Source organism: Boleophthalmus pectinirostris, unplaced genomic scaffold (genome assembly GCF_026225935.1).
Source record: "Boleophthalmus pectinirostris isolate CB_2022bp ecotype Guang Dong unplaced genomic scaffold, ASM2622593v1 HiC_scaffold_8, whole genome shotgun sequence".
Classification (NCBI taxonomy): Eukaryota; Metazoa; Chordata; class Actinopteri; order Gobiiformes; family Gobiidae; genus Boleophthalmus; species Boleophthalmus pectinirostris.
The window spans coordinates 7,256,181-7,275,270 of NW_026571515.1; the positions used below are offsets into that span (position 1 = coordinate 7,256,181).

The 19,090-nt window shown below is 42.8% G+C and overlaps 1 protein-coding gene across 1 annotated transcript in view; it reads left to right on the forward strand.

Annotated features, from left to right (window-relative positions):
• celsr3 (cadherin, EGF LAG seven-pass G-type receptor 3) overlaps positions 1–19,090 on the forward strand; it is a 224,862-nt gene that overhangs the window by 136,304 nt on the left and 69,468 nt on the right. The window contains 5 exon segments of the mRNA XM_055165651.1: positions 893–1,062; positions 2,104–2,289; positions 4,893–5,003; positions 5,083–5,251; positions 15,961–16,102. Of these exon segments, the coding sequence (XP_055021626.1) occupies positions 893–1,062; positions 2,104–2,289; positions 4,893–5,003; positions 5,083–5,251; positions 15,961–16,102 (778 nt within the window).

The following is a 19,090-nucleotide window of genomic DNA, read 5'->3' on the forward strand; positions in this document are numbered from 1 at the left end:
TAGATCAACTACCAGCTGACAGAAACAAGTCAACTCCTCTCCTATATGGAACTTAAAGAGCGCCTTAAAGAGTAAAACTTAATTTCTGCTTTTATTTTAGCTTGGCAATAAAATAAAAGCAGAAATTAAGTTTTACTCTTTAAGGCAATATACTTTTATTTTTACTGTGTTCAAAACGTGAGACCTCAGAGTGGATTTTTGCCATGATGATCTTTGCTAATGTCCTGATTGTCATGCAATAAAACGCTTTATACTTAGATGCAGACAGGAAACAGTAGGGCTGAGTATCATTAAGAAGTTGCCGATACAATACATAACTCGATACAGTGCACTTTCAATTCGATACGATATATTTCAAATCGATTTGATACAGTTCAATAAAAAATAAAGGCTAAATCATGGCTGTGACACTGAAAGTCTTTGTTAAATCGCTTCTTGTGCAAAGTTCATATGAAAACGCCCATTTTAATCCTCAAAACAGTAAAAATGTCAAACGTGTCGCATAAACGAGTTTCCTTCCACTGAACAAGTAACAAAACTGTGGCGCTGTAACAAAATAATTTAACAAAATATAGCAAAAAATACTTTTGGCGATATATATCGATGCAGCAGCCCACGATAACTATACTGTATCATCACATTAAACGATACGATATATCAATATTTCGATATTTTTGCACACCTCTAGTAAATAGTGGTCTTACTTTAAGTCAGGAGCTGCTCATACAATATATCTGTTCTGGGGAATGAGGAAACTAAATATAGTATATTTCTTGCCATACAAGTGTGGGAGGTGGAGGTTATGTTGGTAATGGAAAGAACACCTGCTATGATATATAATGTTATGTTCTGCTATTCAGTAATACTAACAGTGACTTTACTTTGTCTTCAGTGATGCCCCACCCTCACCGCTTCCTGGGCCACAGCGCCCTTTGGTGGGACCTGAAAAACGACGTGACCATCTCCACGCCCTGGTACCTGGGGCTGGTGTTCAGGACGAGGGCCAGGGAGGGCACTCTGCTGCAGGCTCAGGCCGGGCAGTACACCAGTCTCATCTTTCAGGTACAACATTGTGTATTAAGTTTACATGACTTTTAAAAAAATACAAATTTCAGGGTTTGAGCCCAGTTTAAGACAAGAACCTTTATAGTGTTTAGTCCTGGTCTAGTTCAGGTTTAGTTTTGGGTTTAATCCCAATGTAGTCCCATTTGTGATGGAGTATGAACATTGCAAAAACGGTTTTCCCCTAAAAACCATACCGTATTTTCCGGGCTATTAGACGCGCTCTTAAACTTCTAACCGCATCAAAAGACGACAGCACACCCCGCAATCCAGCGCACGCAAACACGCACAGAGCAGACAGTGACCGTGCAGCGAAACACACCCGCAGACACACTCATCACTCCACGCCGACGAGGAACGGAACGGAGGAACGAACCGAAAAAGCGAGCGCAACGTGCCACTTCTAGACACGACTGAACAACTGAGTCACTGCGAACACGCCGACAATCCAGCGGATCCCAGACAGCACCCTCCCTACACGCCACAACTGAACAAAGCCCAGAGTCACTGTGAACGAACCAAACAAACAAAACCACTGACCCATCCAACTGTTGTGTTTTGTTTAAAGTCCGGTTCTGTTTATTTGTGAAAAAAGTTCAAAAATAGACCATTTAATGACGTCTTAATGCGTCTTATAATCCAGAGCGCCTAATAGCCCGAAAAATACAGTACCTAGAGTTGTGTTTTTGTTTAAATTTTGTTCTTTTTGAGTAATACTGCATATCTAGTCTCTTTAAAGAGCTTGTTCCACGTTGTGACATCATCAGGTGGTAATCCAGTCTCCTCTGTGTGCACCTTTATCAGACTCCAGACACACACACACACAAAAACAAAACCATTAAATGAAAATCAAGGGTAAGATTTTATTAAGTTAGTTTAAAAAAAGACAAAGAGTAATGCATAATATTGTACTTAGTTATAAAGTTATTGTCAGAATTGTTGTAGTTTATAATTAGAGATGTAAAAATGGTACTCGTAAGTATATAAAAATATTTCTTCTTAATTGTAATTCTTATTCACAAACACATATCTCTGTCCCAGGTGGTGAATGGTCAGCTGGTGTTCTCTGTGACCCGTGGGTCGACCCGTCCGGTGCGTCTGCGTCTGGACCAGGTCTCTGTGTCCGATGGGAAATGGCACGACCTCCAGCTGGAGCTCAGGGAGGTGCGCAGCGGCAGAGAGAACAGAGACGTGGCCACGCTCAGACTCGACTTCGGATTATACCAGGTCTGGGTTTTGCCTCGGATTTGCTTGGTTCAGTCATGGTCTAGTCCTAGTTCTAGCACAGTTCCTTTCTTTGTCCTTGTTTACTCATTTATGTTTCAGTCATGCAACTTTTCTGGTGGAAGGTCTGGTGTCACTTGTTTGTCGCCGTGGAAATTGTATTACTTGTTCCACAGTAAAGGTTCCACATTATGACATTAAACTAATTTAGCTCCATGAAGACAAATCTGTGGAGAGGAGACACCGCTCACAATAATCATGCATGTTTTTCAAGGTATTATTTAGCAACAGAACCTCAGTATGCAGGCATGATAGATATGTTTAAAGTTATACTGTGAAACATTCTGGGCAAAGCAATAGCATCTCCATGGACACAAGCAGGTGGCATACCATCACCAGAAAAGTTACATAGTGCACCTTTAACGTTTTGAAGGTTTAGTCTCTCTTGGTTTGGTCCTGATTTAACCCATTGACGCCGGATGCTGCGCAGCATCCTGTCGGTGTTGTGGGTTTTTTCGGAAGGTTCAATGCGTGTCCTTAAAAGAAGCACAGGAGATGTCCGAGAGAACAGGCCACTTTATTTCAGCATTTCCATTGAGAGATTCAAGTTGATTACCAAGTACAACTGCCACCCCGGAACGACGTCTCTGCCCAACTCAAAATCAGGGGTAGCTTTATACTACATCTTGACAAAACATTAACTTGTTGATTTAGCATATACAGCAAGAAAATGAACAATACTGCTGACCCAGTGCACCTTATCATGGGTGGGAACATGTCACGGGGTCCACATATGTCAGTTTTTCTGCTTCGTGGCATCAAAGTCAAAGTACAGAAAAACATGTTATATAGACCTATAGATAGTCATACGTGTTTTCCACCTTGTTGTCATTCCAAAGTCCATAATATTAGGTGAATTAGCATGACCAACACATAATATTTCCCACAGTGTTCCGGATTGTCTGGCGATCAGCGTAACTGGTAAAGGCGGGGCCATACCTGGAAGCATGGGGGGCGTGTCCTCCTCTCACTTCCATTCACTCCCATAGAGAGACGCAAAACTGCCAGAGCTGTACTGTCGCGTTAAACCTTCTTTATCGTGGCGTATTATTTCCCCATTGAAAAATAATCCAAATGTATAACGAACATTTTCCCATCAAGACCTGGTTTGAAGTAACAAACGTTGCTCTTTACTGCGGCGCATGAACGCGCTCAACCACTTGATCTGGTCGCTGCTCCAGACGCTCCTATAACAGGTGCCATATCGCTGTGTCGTGTAACAAATAAACATGGTCAAACACAAAAATGCTGACAGTGACAATGACAGTGAAGACATGGACAACAGTTGTGTTTGACCATGTTTATTTGTTACACGACACAGCGATATGGCACCTGTTATAGGAGCGTCTGTAGCAGCGACCAGATCAAGTGGTTGAGCGTGTTCATGCGCCGCAGTAAAGAGCAACGTTTGTTACTTCAAACCAGGTCTTGATGGGAAAATGTTCGGGATGCATTTGGATTATTTTTCAATGGGGAAATAATACGCCACGATAAAGAAGGTTTAACGCGACAGTACAGCTCTGGCAGTTTTGCGTCTCTCTATGGGAGTGAATGGAAGCGAGAGGAGGACACGCCCCCCATGCTTCCAGGTGTGGCTCCGCCTTTACCAGTTACGCTGATCGCCAGAAAATCCGGAACACCGACAGGAGACTCAGCGCTGCGCTGCGCAGCATCCGGCGTCAATGGGTTAAAGGTGGTTTGTGTAACTTTTCTGGCGGAGGGTCCGTCAAATGCTTTTCTTCTTGGAGATGTCTGGAATATTTCACAGTATGGTATTAAATCTTTTTATTTTCATGGAGACCAAATCACACCAAGGTACATGTCAAGTTTGTGGAGAAGTGACCCTGCTCACCATCAAAATGCGTGTTTTTCTAGGTATTTTTGAGCTATAAAATGGCGCTGGACACATTTTGAAAGCTCATTACGGGCGGGAGCGGGACTACACAGTGCAGGAGTGGGCGGCTGGGATGATAAACTTCAGTCCCGCAAACAAAATATGAGTGTAAACTAAAATATACAAATGATTTATGTATTCCTATCATATGTAATTTGTGCTGGATATTTTATTTGGCATTAATAAAAACATTTTAAGCAGCCTAAATTTGCGGACGTGGTCTAATCTCACGCACATTTTAGACAATTCCTTTCCGCTTTTCCGTGTTTGATAGAGCTTAAGAAAGCGAACGTCTTCATCTTGTGAGATTTGCGGGACGAAATATCGCTGAGGAGTGGGAATGAAAATTACAATTCTGTGCGGGCTGGAGCAGGACTGAAAATTCTGTCCTACGCAGACCTCTACTATAAAACCACCTGTAACTGAATAAATGTAAAGTAGAGCTGTTTAATGTCATACTGTGGAACATTCCAGGCAGAGCAGCGACATCCATAGAAACAAGTAGGTGATGGACTCAACCAGAAAGTGACATAGTGCACCTTTAATGCTGAATTTAACTTGGTTTGGTGCTAGTTTCATTACATTTCTTTCTAAGTTTAGTTGTTCTTTTTAACTGAATTGCTTTTTACTCTTTTTTTCTTTTGTCCTTTAGGGTACAGTGATTGTTGGGAACGATATAAAGGGTCTAAAAGTGAAGCACCTCCATGTGGGCGGAGTCTTGGGGTCTGGTGAAGTCACCCATGGGATCAAAGGATGCATCCAGGTGAGTATTGTTACAGTAATAGCCGTGTATAGCTCCAATCATGCAGTATTTTAACCCTTACCTCCCTCTCCTCCGTCAGGGCGTTCGAATGGGAGTCCGCCCAGACCCCCCCGCCCTGCCCAAACCCTCGCGCTCGGTGAAGGTGGAGTCCGGCTGCACCGTGGGGAACCCCTGCGTCTCCTCCCCTTGCCCCGCCCACTCACGCTGCAACGACCAATGGGAGAAGTACACCTGCGACTGTGATCCAGGTACGTTTGTTTCGTCTCAAGGACTTTTTCCTGTAAAAGACGGTAACTGCTGCGGATATGAATAAACAAACTGGAATCGTTTAGAGATGTTTTTTCAGTTTTGGTCTCGTGTTGTTAAGGTCAAGGTTTTGTATTTGCGATTTGAACATGCGAGAAAAACAACATCATAGAACCAATTTTTTCCTCAAGGACCACTGATGTTTTAGATCATCACTGTGCACTGCCAGAATCTTACTTTCATCAGTGTTTTATAACTGACCTAGCCCTCGATTTGTTCTGATTTAATTCATGTCTTTCTTCTGGCAGTGTTACTAGTTTGGATAAGCCCACTTGTATGTTTTTTTGGTTGTTTTGTTGTTGTTGTTTTTTTACATCCTGAATTTCGTTATATGCTAATTAAGCCAAAAAATCCTTAATTGTTAAAGAGTGGACTGACAGAAGAAGTGCTGCCACTATACTAAAATTTCAAACTCTATTTCGATACTAAGGAATAGACTCGATACTCAGTTCCGATTACGATGCCACAGTGATCACAAAAAACACCTAAAATGCTCTGTTCCACCTTGTGATGTCTTGTAGTGGCTTACACAATAAAAGGTAGTTATTAAATTAAACACAAGCAAATCCAGGGCTGAAATGATACAAACGATTCTAGTGAAGATGTTTGGCAGTGGTCCCCAACAATTTTTTGCGCCAAGAACAGATTTTATATCAGAAAATATTTCGCGGACCAGAGGGGGGTGGAGGGGTTGGGAGGAGGCGGTGCACGTGGCGTGGTTTAGTCCTGGCTGAATCCTGTTTTAGTCCTGGTGTTAGACCTGTTTTTTAGACCTGTTTTAGACCTGGTTTAGTCCTGTTTAGGTCTGGTATGGGAGGGAGATGGTCCACCCGACGTACAGGAGGGGGAACGGTCCGTGCAGTGTAGGGGAGGGGGGGACGATCCACACGGCGTAAAAGCGGGGGGGGGTGATCCATGTGGTGTACAAGGAGGGGTGGACGATCCAGGCGGCGTACGGGAGGGGGGGACGATCCACGGCGTACAGGAGGGGGGACGATCCACGTGGCGTACGGGAGGGGTGGACGATCCACGCGACGTACAGGGGGGGGGACGGTCCACACAGCGTACGGGAGGGGGGGACGATCCACGCGGCATACAGGAGGGGGGACAATCCACACGGCGTACAGGAGGGGGAACGATCCATGTGGCGTACAAGGAGTGGAGGGCGATTCACGCGGTGTACAAGGAGGGGTGACGATCCACACGGTGTACGGGAGGGGGGGACGATCCACGCGGTGTACAGGAGGGGGGATGATCCACGCGGCGTACGGGAGGGGTGGAGGATCCACACGGCGTACAGGAGGGGGGACGATCCATACGGCGTACGGGGGGGGATAATCCTTGCAGCGTACGGGAGGGGTGGAGGATCCACACGGCGTACAGGAGGGGGGACGATCCACGCGGGGCACGGGAGGTGGGGGGCGATCCACGCGACGTACAGGAGGGGGGGACGATCTACACGGCTACAAGGAGAGGGGGGTTCGCACTTTCGCGGCCTGGTGCCAAACGACCCACGGCCCAGTATCGGTCCCCGGCCCAGAGGTTGGGGACCCCTGGTGTATGGAGTTTAAAAATACAATGGAGCACTTCCTGACTTCCTGTATCACCACATGACATCTCCAGGTGGAACGGAATGTTTTCAGTTTGAGACAAGAACTAAATACTGTATGCAGCGTTTGTGTGTTAAACATGTGTGAATGAAACAAAACACAAGTCCAGGTCTGTGATGAGGGAACATTATAACATAGAACAGGAAATAGCATAAAATGGGCTCTTTCAGTCTTATTTCCCCATTTTGATTCAACTTTTAGTCCTGAATTAACCTTGTTTTAGTCTTTCTCCATCCTGTTTTTCCTCTTTTGTCTTTTGTGCTAATGCTCATTTAAAAGCATGAGTGCAGTTCTAATTCTTTTCTTTGGAGGTAGTGGGCAAGTTCATCGGGGTTGATTTGTGTAGCCTGGTTGCTGTATCTGGGTTAAACAGATATTTGCCTGCGTATAATGAGCAGCATGGGAGCAGCGGGAGGAGATCAGCAGCAGGGAACGAGCTAGAATAATGAGTACGACTTAATGTGAAAGAACAGAGTCACCAGAGCAACCAAGGAAGGACAAGATGGGCAAGGAGGAGAGGAGATAAACAAGAGAGGAAACTAATGTGGAAAGACTAAATAAGACTTACTCAACAGACTCATTCATAGTCTAATTTTCTCCCATATAGACTAAAAAATAATTAACTGAAATAAAATGTATTGATACTTTGCAGCTGATGTACTCAACATTCCCTTGGGGTGTGATGCTTACTAGAGGCATGCTCTGTCTGACGCTTTGTTAGACTTTAATCTGAGTTTTGCTAAAGAACTGAATTATTTGGAGCTACAACAGGTGATTTGTGCTTTTAAACAAGCCCCTCTTAGGTTACGTTTACAGTGAAACGTATCACTGTATCACCGTATCGGAAACGATTTGCGTCCAGACACGTCGTTTCTGTGGCCGTTCCCTATCCACACAGTAATGCGAGACCGTCTGAAACGCTAGTCACATGACTAGACTGGCATCACGTCGTCACGATGTCACGTGGACGGTAAAAACAAGGAAGTGGAGCACCGTGTCTGAAGCTGCAGCAGCCGACATTGAGCTGAGGAACATGGCAAACATGAAAGTAGTTAGTTCTAGCTCCGCTGTTTCCCGTTTGTCTATGGTTTGTTTAAACTGTTTTCTGCAATAGCGTCACATGACCGATGTCACAAACCCAGCAAATCAGGAAGACACATGTCACAGTGAGTGTATCAACATTTTCAGGCATCCACACAGTGCTGGATCAGATCCACACTCAGATGTATTCGTGGGAGCTGGCGGCACCAGATCTTTCTATCTCTGGAACTGTTTTCCATTGGATTTGTGTGGACAAACACTGCATCCACAACGAAAATGACTCGAATACGTTCTAGTCCACACTAGTACTGCCTTAAAGGTTGTATAGAGGATTTTTTTAAGGGAAGAGAACTACAGTGACAGTTCTTTTTCAAATGTTCCTCCACCACAGCTCCCTCAGTAGAAACATCTCCTCCCGCCTCCTTACTCTAGAAATCACACATTTACAGCCAGTGGGCGTTCGGAATTACAGTCGAAGTGACCGGTCTAGAAACAATTTAGCGACCGTCATCTACTTGAGTCGCGCCATCGCTGGAAGGGATCTCCAAGAATCACTCAGGACAAACTGAGGTGATTCTTGGAGATCCCTTTGCTCCTTTTCCTCTTCTCTTCTTCTTTCAGCGATCTCGAAAACTGACTTTCTTTTCGCGGCGAACTGGTCGTGGATTCTCATCCGCCGTCGCAACAAACTTTGTGTGAATTGCGATGAAGCTACAGTTTGAAAAAGTCTCTAAGAACCGCCGCATAAACCACGTAATCCCAGCGTGCCGCCGAGTCAGTTACACGAGAAATGTAGGGAATTTGATTGACGACCTAACAGCCAATAGAAAATGAGGTAGCCTTGTTTTCTATTGGCTGATGTTTATCTGGCCTCACTACATCCACATTTGATAGATTTTCATTCTTTTTTTTTTTTTGGTCATATAATTACAAGGCTGCTGCGTCTCTGTAATGTTATTTTAACCAATCATTGACAATCTGAAACAAAACAAAAATCCTCCATACAACCTTTAAATAACATTAAAGTCCCAAGCTAGAACAGTTTTTTTTTTAGTTGCTCTCACCATTTGTATAAAATCAAACAAACACCTAAATAGGACCGTGAACGCTCTTCGCTTGTACTGAACACAGGCTCCTGAAAATGTGTTTTTGTGGTTTAATGTGGTTTAAATCCATTTTATATATTCGTTGTGTCATCATGGTAACTGCTGAACATTTGGCCATACATATACTAGTACATGTAAAACACCCCCAGTGCGATGTCACTGCAAAGTGTCAATACTTTTTGCTATTCATATTAACAAAAATATTAAAAAGAACTAAAATCCATTGAATAACAGTGTTCAGATGGGCGTCACCATAAAACATGTATATTGTAATAGACTCAAATTTGTGCTAGAAGTGGTGTAGTGTGTTAAGATGCTGCCCATTAACGAGAGGGTGGCTGGTTCAGTCAAACTAAACTGGACTAAATCATTTTGTCCAAGGCTAAACATTGTGAAATTGGTGCATTATGCCTTCACTTACAGTTACATTTGAAGACGTGTGGCAGTGGTGTAGTGAGTTAAGCATTTGCCTATGAACCACAGATTAACTGGTTCAAGATTCACCCAAAATTCACACTTAGATGCCACACATAGGAAGAAAATTGTACTACAACCAACACTTGAAATCACAATTATTATTATTTGTGAGTAAAAGAACAGTGAGATTAGAAAGGCCCGACCAGAGAGGAGATTTTTGGATGCAATGAAATAAGACGTGATGTTATTTGAGAGAGCAGGAGGCAGAAGAGTTGAGATCAAAGTGAAGCCTGCGGTACTATTGCATATGCTCTGTAAACAGAGACTCATTAAAACTTAACTATTAGCCGGTCTAATCCAATACAAAACTCATAAGTTCCATTTTATTATTCTGTCTCATCTCATTGCCAAAAATTGATGCTGTATATTTAAAAGCAGGTTCACTGGGATTGTCTTTTTGTGTCAGTGCCATAAAGTAGTTTCAGTATTATCGCAATATTTCTCTGTATCTTTATATCAGGCTTCAAACTCTGTTATCCTGACAGGCGTATTTATATCTTACTTCATTTTATTCGCCTCATATGACATAATACCAGCGTCTGCTAATGTGACGTTGCTATAAACATGCTTGATTATGTGACAGTCGCCTGGGGCTCATTTTACGCTTTAATAAGATGAATTACAGTAAGTATGTTTTACACACTCAAAACAACACATGTGAAGCCATATGTTCTACTGTACTACTGCTGGTACATCCACACATTTCACCAGGTTATATGCGAAGTGAGTATTAGGGCACTTCTGGCTTCATTACCTTTGTTTCCAATTGACTTTACATTGAAAAATTGTCACATCTCTCTGTAACTGCTGCTCTGAGCTTTGTAATTTTGATCTTATTAACCAGCTCTTCATGATCCTGGTGTTTTTATTTTGCTGTTTTGTGTGTAAATAAATTTCTACTCCTAACATGGAACTGGTGCAATTCACTGCTATAAATGCAAACCTCGATGAGCTTCATTTGACTGGAGGCGTCACACTCCCTTAGTCCACTTCTTTATACAGTCTTTAAACACATTTACTATTGGAATTTTACTAAACCATCAGACCACATCATATTTAAAGAGAGGGGGTATTGCAAAATCGTCTTTTTGTAGCTTTTTTCCATGTTTTTATAATGGTCATGCTCATCAGAAATATGCCTGAAGTGGTTTTATATGTCATCCGTGCATGTTCAAGTAAGCTTACGTGATCCTTGCAGTTGGCAGTACGAGCTTTTACAAGACTCAGCCCACACAGTCATTTTTCATCTACACAAAAGCATGATACAAAACAATACACAAATATATTGCCTGTTTTGTTGTTGTTGTTGTTGTTGTTGGGGCTTTTTGGTGAATTTTACTTACCTGACCAGCCAGAACTAGCTAGATTCATCAGCCAGTTTCACTTCGTGGAAACTGTCTGACCTCGTAGTATTAAGATTCGTTCACTCGACAGTAGGCGGGTACTTTTTTCATTTAACCAGTCGCTGTTATTTGGTTGTGAAGTATGTAATGTGCCACTAACGGGGCTAACTCTTATATTAAGCTTTTTCCAAATCCCATAGGAAGAAGGACAATAACGTCTTTCCCCTTGATAAAATTCACCAAACATTCTCTTTGTTCCAGCTTTAAATCCTCGATTTCAGGAATCGTTGCCAACATAGAATGTATGGCTCTTCGGTGATTGGCTGGTGCCTGAACTCGCAATTGCGGAGTTCTTGCAAAACATCTAGTGTATTCTGATTCCTGACCTAGTCTCTGGAGAAAAATAAAATTGAGCGGAGGCACTAGGTGGTGCCAGCGTGGCTAAGCAAGGACCGCACGCTTTGACAAAACCTTGAGTCTGAAAAAAAAAAAATAAAAAATTGGTGTGGATCTGGAGCTGTATCCTGTGTATTAACGAATCAAAGAGACGCGCGGTTTGTTAACGTCAAAAAGAAACATGGTGAATAAAGAGAAAAAACAAACAACATAATAAAGAACTGAGGAGCAGCATGGATTTTTGCTGAATTATTTATTTATTTATTTATTTCATAAAGCATAAAAAGACATCGACAGTGTCACAACATCAAACACACAAGAAATGAATGAAAAGGAGCAGAAAGAAGAGAAAATCTTATATTATCTGCCCCCCTTTCCTTTTTCAAGACAAAACATCAACACCGATGGTTACTAAACATTCCATATCAGTTCAGGCACAATTACTGATCAATTGCAAACTGTAAATCTTCATTATTATACACAACTTGCACAACATACAAGTTTTCTTTTTCACACATACACAGTGCATTCGATTTTATGTGTTTTTTAAATGTCGTCATTGTACTTGATTCTTTTATTTCTTTGTCAAGACTATTTCATAAGTTCACTCCTTTCACAGCGACGCTTCGCTCCATAACCTTGGTTCTGAATCTGGGTTTTTTAAACATGTAGGTTCCTTTTAAATTGTAGTGGCTCAAACAGTCTTTGAATATTTACAGGTCATACATTTGCACTTTGCTTTATACATGACTTTGAGGAGACTTAAGTCAACAATGTCCTGCATTTTCAACACTTTAAGTTGAGCAAATATCAAACAATCAATCAATCAAAGCACCAAACTCTTATTTATCTCAGGTAAATGAAATTATATATTTTGTTTGAGAGACACGTGATACAATTTAGCGGCTGTGGTTGGATCATCTCAAGTTTGGACAGACGATTTTCACGCTCTTTTGTCCAGTTCTTTCTGGATTCAAACAGAATTCAGAAGGGACTGGTTGGTCCGGCAAGAAGTTTATAATTTTGCTTCTAAGCTGGACACTGGAAACTACTCAGAGAGATCAGGAGTCTAACCCACAACCTCCTGAGTAAGTATCTGAAGACGGGCTAACCACTCTGCCACAGTACATACAGCCACATCCTGCCTAACACCTTCTCTTTACACGTATCTCAGACCAATAAAAGATAAATTCCTCTTTCCTCATATTTTCTCATAAAGTTAGAATGTGATGGTCCTTGAGCCTGACAAGCCGCCGCTCGCCGTTTTATCTTTTGTGTCGTGCGGCGCTCTTCTCTCCGCTGTGAAAAAGCCAAGGCCATCTCCGCCGCCCGTTTCCATGGCCACGGCGAAGAGATATAGCACGAGATCGAAAAACGATGAAGTGTTTTCGACCAATGCAACAAAAACAGGAATTAAAGAGAAATCACATCAGACGCACAGGCGGACGATAGGTGAGGGCAGAGGGTCCTGGTCGCTTCGCTGGATCTGTTCAGAAAAAAAAGAAAAATGAGGACCGTTGCCATAGCGATTAAAGGTCTTATATTACACAAAATTGGCGCTTGTGAGCTTTTAGGGATGTTATAATTTTGTTACCTCCTCGAAAACATACCGGGAGTTGTGTTTTGTTTCATTCACACGTGTCTGAGTAATGTCTACGTCGCCAAACCCAAAATGCTCTGTTCCACCTTGTGATGTCATGCAGTGGTAGTTTAACAGCTACCTTTTACCTTTTGTTCAGTCGAGATTGGCAATTCCAGGGCTGAAATAATCGGAGCTAGTGTTGTAGTCAAGACCGCACTAATCGAGACCAAGACCTGTCCGAGTCCACAGGGTCCCGAGACCAGGACAAGATCAAGACTTTTAATGGCTGAGTCCGAGACAAGACCAAGACCATGGCCCGTCGAGACCAAATCAAGACCATCTTTGTCGTTTCCTGCATTTATTTGTATTTTGCAGTTATTTTGGCACATATATTCTAACCTTTTTGTTCAATCTATCTCTGTTTTATCTGTTAAATATTAATTTAAGCTTAAAATGGGCCAAGCAAACTGTGCTGCACTGAAACACTTTGTGCCCCTTTTTTGAGCCCTCGCCCACAGTTTGAGAAGCCCTTCTTAAGAAAACTTCCACTGGCACTTTACACAAAACTGTGAAGAAAGTGAAAAAAGTGGGTAGGATTTTTAAACCTGTTTTTGTTTTTTTAAGTTCCTAACTGGAGTTGGACCTCAAGTCCGAGACAAGACCAAGTCCAAGCTCCTTTAACCCCGAGACAAGACCGAGTCCGAACGTGATCGAGTCCGAGACGAGACCAAGACCGTAAAAAAAAAACCTGTCGTAGTACTCAAGACCGGTCTTGGTTTCGACACTATGTACTATGACACTAAGTGGAGCACCTCCTCTATTACCACATGACATCACAAATTGGAACGGAATGTTTTCTGTTTGAGAGAAGAGCTCAGCCTAAATATGCAGTTTCAGTGTTAAATGTGTGAATGAAACAAAACACAACTCCAGGTATGAATGTGACGAGGAAACAACATTATAACAGATTAGAAAATCACATCAGACGCACAGGCGGACGATAGGTGAGGGCAGAGGGTCCTGGTCGCTTCGCTGAATCTGTTCAGAAAAAAAAGAAAAATGAGGACCGTTGCCATAGCGATTAAAGGTCTTATATTACACAAAATTGGCGCTTGTGAGCTTTTAGGGATGTTATAATTTTGTTACCTCCTCGAAAACATACCGGGAGTTGTGTTTTGTTTCATTCACACGTGTCTGAGTAATGTCTACATCGCCAAACCCAAAATGCTCTGTTCCACCTTGTGATGTCATGCAGTGGTAGTTTAACAGCTACCTTTTACCTTTTGTTCAGTCGAGATTGGCAATTCCAGGGCTGAAATAATCGGAGCTAGTGTTGTAGTCAAGACCGCACTAATCGAGACCAACAGGGTCCCGAGGCCAGGACAAGATCAAGACTTTTAATGGCTGAGTCCGAGACAAGACCAAGACCATGGCCCGTCGAGACCAAATCAAGACCATCTTTGTCGTTTCCTGCATTTATTTGTATTTTGCAGTTATGTTGGCACATATATTCTAACCTTTTTGTTCAATCTATCTCTGTTTTATCTGTTAAATATTAATTTAAGCTTAAAATGGGCCAAGCAAACTGTGCTGCACTGAAACACTTTGTGCCCCTTTTTTGAGCCCTCACCCACAGTTTGAGAAGCCCTTCTTTAAGAAAACTTCCACTGGCACTTTACACAAAACTGTGAAGAAAGTGAAAAAAGTGGGTAGGATTTTTAAACCTGTTTTTGTTTTTTTAAGTTCCTAACTGGAGTTGGACCTCAAGTCCGAGACAAGACCAAGTCCAAGCTCCTTTAACCCCGAGTCAAGACCGAGTCCGAACGTGATCGAGTCCGAGACGAGACCAAGATCGTAAAAAAAAACCTGTCGTAGTACTCAAGACCGGTCTTGGTTTCGACACTATGTACTATGACACTAAGTGGAGCACTTCCTCTATTACCACATGACAACACAAATTGGAACGGAATGTTTTCTGTTTGAGAGAAGAGCTCAGCCTAAATATGCAGTTTCAGTGTTAAATGTGTGAATGAAACAAAACACAACTCCAGGTATGAATGTGATGAGGAAACAACATTATAACAGATTAGAAAATAGCGTCATATGGTGCCGTTAACAATTTAAATATTTTGAATGGGTACAATTCCTCAAAATATTGGAAACTAGACCAAGTTACAGGTCAGATCCGTGGAGAGGCGACCCCACTCTACAGTCAGAATACCTGTTTTTTGGGTACTTTTGAGCAATAAAACCACCTGTAATTGAATAATTGTAAGACAGAGCTGTTTAATGTAATGACATGTCCCTAGAAACAAGAACGTGACAGACCCCAACCAAAAAGTTACGCATTGCACCTTTAATGTCAACCTGCTTTCGTCGTGGATTAAGTTTTAGCCCTAGTTTACTAAGTGTCCTTGGTTAGATCTGTCTCTTATACTGTAATTATTCAAGTAAATCTTTAATTCTTTGCTGTCAACTCAAGACAAAAATGTGAAGTATTTTTACATAACTATTATTGCGAACAACTACTCAACCTTCACTACTGGGTTCTCTTTGTTTGTAGATGACACTGAAAGAAGAATAGACTTTTCAATAGCTACAATTACCTTGTCATTTTCAACTCGTATGGAGGGTATGCAGAGAAGAAGTGTTAAGAAAAGTGGGTTATTTCTCTCTGAATAAAATGCAGTCCAGTCTGGAGCGTGGAGATGGCTCATGATTGGATTAAAATCACGGCATGTTTTTATGGGAAAAGCAGAAATTATTGAGATATCTGAGGTTTGAAATGAAAATGGATTTATTGAAAGGAAGCATGGGCAAGATTGTAATTGTGGACATTAGTGTAAACATGTACACAGGAAAGATCTGACCATTTTTGCGCAGTCTTTTAAAGGTCCGATATTATGCAGAATTGATTCTTGTGAGCTTTTAGCCGTGTTCGAACGTTGATACCGCAAAAAACACACTCAAGAGTTGTGTTTTGAGTAATCCTTTATTAGTCTGTCTACATCTCCAGAGCTCAAGTATTGGAGCGAACAGCAGCGGCCTTTTGCCTTTTGTTTAGTGTTAATGTTGTTTCTGTCTGTGCCTTTTCAGGATATTACGGTAAAGGCTGCACTGACGCCTGTCACCTGAACCCCTGTGAGAACGAAGCCAAGTGCCACCGCAAACCCACCTCCTCCCACGGGTACACCTGCGACTGTGGAGACTACCACTACGGACAATACTGCCAACACAGGTACTACTACTACTACTACTACTACTACTACTACTACTACTACACCTGCGACTGTGGAGACTACCACTACGGACAATACTGCCAACACAGGTACTACTACTACTACTACTACTACTACTACTGCACCTGCGACTGTGGAGACTACCACTACGGACAATACTGCCAACACAGGTACTACTACTACTACTACTACTACTACTGCACCTGCGACTGTGGAGACTACCACTACGGACAATACTGCCAACACAGGTACTACTACTACTACTACTACTACTACTACTGCACCTGCGACTGTGGAGACTACCACTACGGACAATACTGCCAACACAGGTACTACTACTACTACTACTACTACTACTACTGCACCTGCGACTGTGGAGACTACCACTACGGACAATACTGCCAACACAGGTACTACTACTACTACTACTACTACTACTGCACCTGCGACTGTGGAGACTACCACTACGGACAATACTGCCAACACAGGTACTACTACTACTACTACTACTACTACTACTGCACCTGCGACTGTGGAGACTACCACTACGGACAATACTGTCAACACAGGTACTACTACTACTACTACTACTACTACTACTGCACCTGCGACTGTGGAGACTACCACTACGGACAATACTGCCAACACAGGTACTACTACTACTACTACTACTACTACTACTACTACTGCACCTGCGACTGTGGAGACTACCACTACGGACAATACTGCCAACACAGGTACTACTACTACTACTACTACTACTACTACTACTGCACCTGCGACTGTGGAGACTACCACTACGGACAATACTGCCAACACAGGTACTACTACTACTACTACTACTACTACTACTACTACTACTACTACTACTGCACCTGCGACTGTGGAGACTACCACTACGGACAATACTGCCAACACAGGTACTACTACTACTACTACTACTACTACTGCACCTGCGACTGTGGAGACTACCACTACGGACAATACTATCAACACAGGTACTACTACTACTAATACTACTACTACTACTACTACTACTACTACTATTACTACGCACCTGCGACTGTGGAGACTACCACTACGGACAATACTGCCAACACAGGTACTACTACTACTACTACTACTACTACTACTGCACCTGCGACTGTGGAGACTACCACTACGGACAATACTGCCAACACAGGTACTACTACTACTACTACTACTACTACTACTACTGCACCTGCGACTGTGGAGACTACCACTACGGACAATACTGCCAACACAGGTACTACTACTACTACTACTACTACTACTACTGCACCTGCGACTGTGGAGACTACCACTACGGACAATACTGCCAACACAGGTACTACTACTACTACTACTACTACTACTACTACTACTACTACTACTACTACTACTGCACCTGCGACTGTGGAGACTACCACTACGGACAATACTGCCAACACAGGTACTACTACTACTACTACTACTACTACTACTACTACTACTACTGCACCTGCGACTGTGGAGACTACCACTACGGACAATACTGCCAACACAGGTACTACTACTACTACTACTACTACTACTACTACTACTGCACCTGCGACTGTGGAGACTACCACTACGGACAATACTGCCAACACAGGTACTACTACTACTACTACTACTACTACTACTACTACTACTACTACTGCACCTGCGACTGTGGAGACTACCACTACGGACAATACTGCCAACACAGGTACTACTACTACTATACTACTACTACTACTACTACTGCACCTGCGACTGTGGAGACTACCACTACGGACAATACTGCCAACACAGGTACTACTACTACTACTACTACTACTACTACTACTACTACTACTGCACCTGCGACTGTGGAGACTACCACTACGGACAATACTGCCAACACAGGTACTACTACTACTACTACTACTACTACTACTACTGCACCTGCGACTGTGGAGACTACCACTACGGACAATACTGCCAACACAGGTACTACTACTACTACTACTACTACTACTACTGCACCTGCGACTGTGGAGACTACCACTACGGACAATACTGCCAACACAGGTACTACTACTACTACTACTACTACTACTACTACTGCACCTGCGACTGTGGAGACTACCACTACGGACAATACTGCCAACACAGGTACTACTACTACTACTACTACTACTACTACTACTGCACCTGCGACTGTGGAGACTACCACTACGGACAATACTGCCAACACAGGTACTACTACTACTACTACTACTACTACTACTACTACTACTACTACTACTACTACTACTGCACCTGCGACTGTGGAGACTACCACTACGGACAATACTGCCAACACAGGTACTACTACTACTACTACTACTACTACTACTACTACTGCACCTGCGACTGTGGAGACTACCACTACGGACAATACTGCCAACACAGGTACTACTACTACTACTACTACTACTACTACTACTACTACTGCACCTGCGACTGTGGAGACTACCACTACGGACAATACTGCCAACACAGGTACTACTACTACTACTACTACTACTACTACTGCACCTGCGACTGTGGAGACTACCACTACGGACAATACTGCCAACACAGGTACTACTACTACTACTACTACTACTACTACTACTGCACCTGCGACTGTGGAGACTACCACTACGGACAATACTGCCAACACAGGTACTACTACTACTACTACTACTACTACTACTACTACTACTACTACTGCACCTGCGACTGTGGAGACTACCACTACGGACAATACTGCCAACACAGGTACTACTACTACTACTACTACTACTACTACTACTACTACTGCACCTGCGACTGTGGAGACTACCACTACGGACAATACTGCCAACACAGGTACTACTACTACTACTACTACTACTACTACTACTGCACCTGCGACTGTGGAGACTACCACTACGGACAATACTGCCAACACAGGTACTACTACTACTACTACTACTACT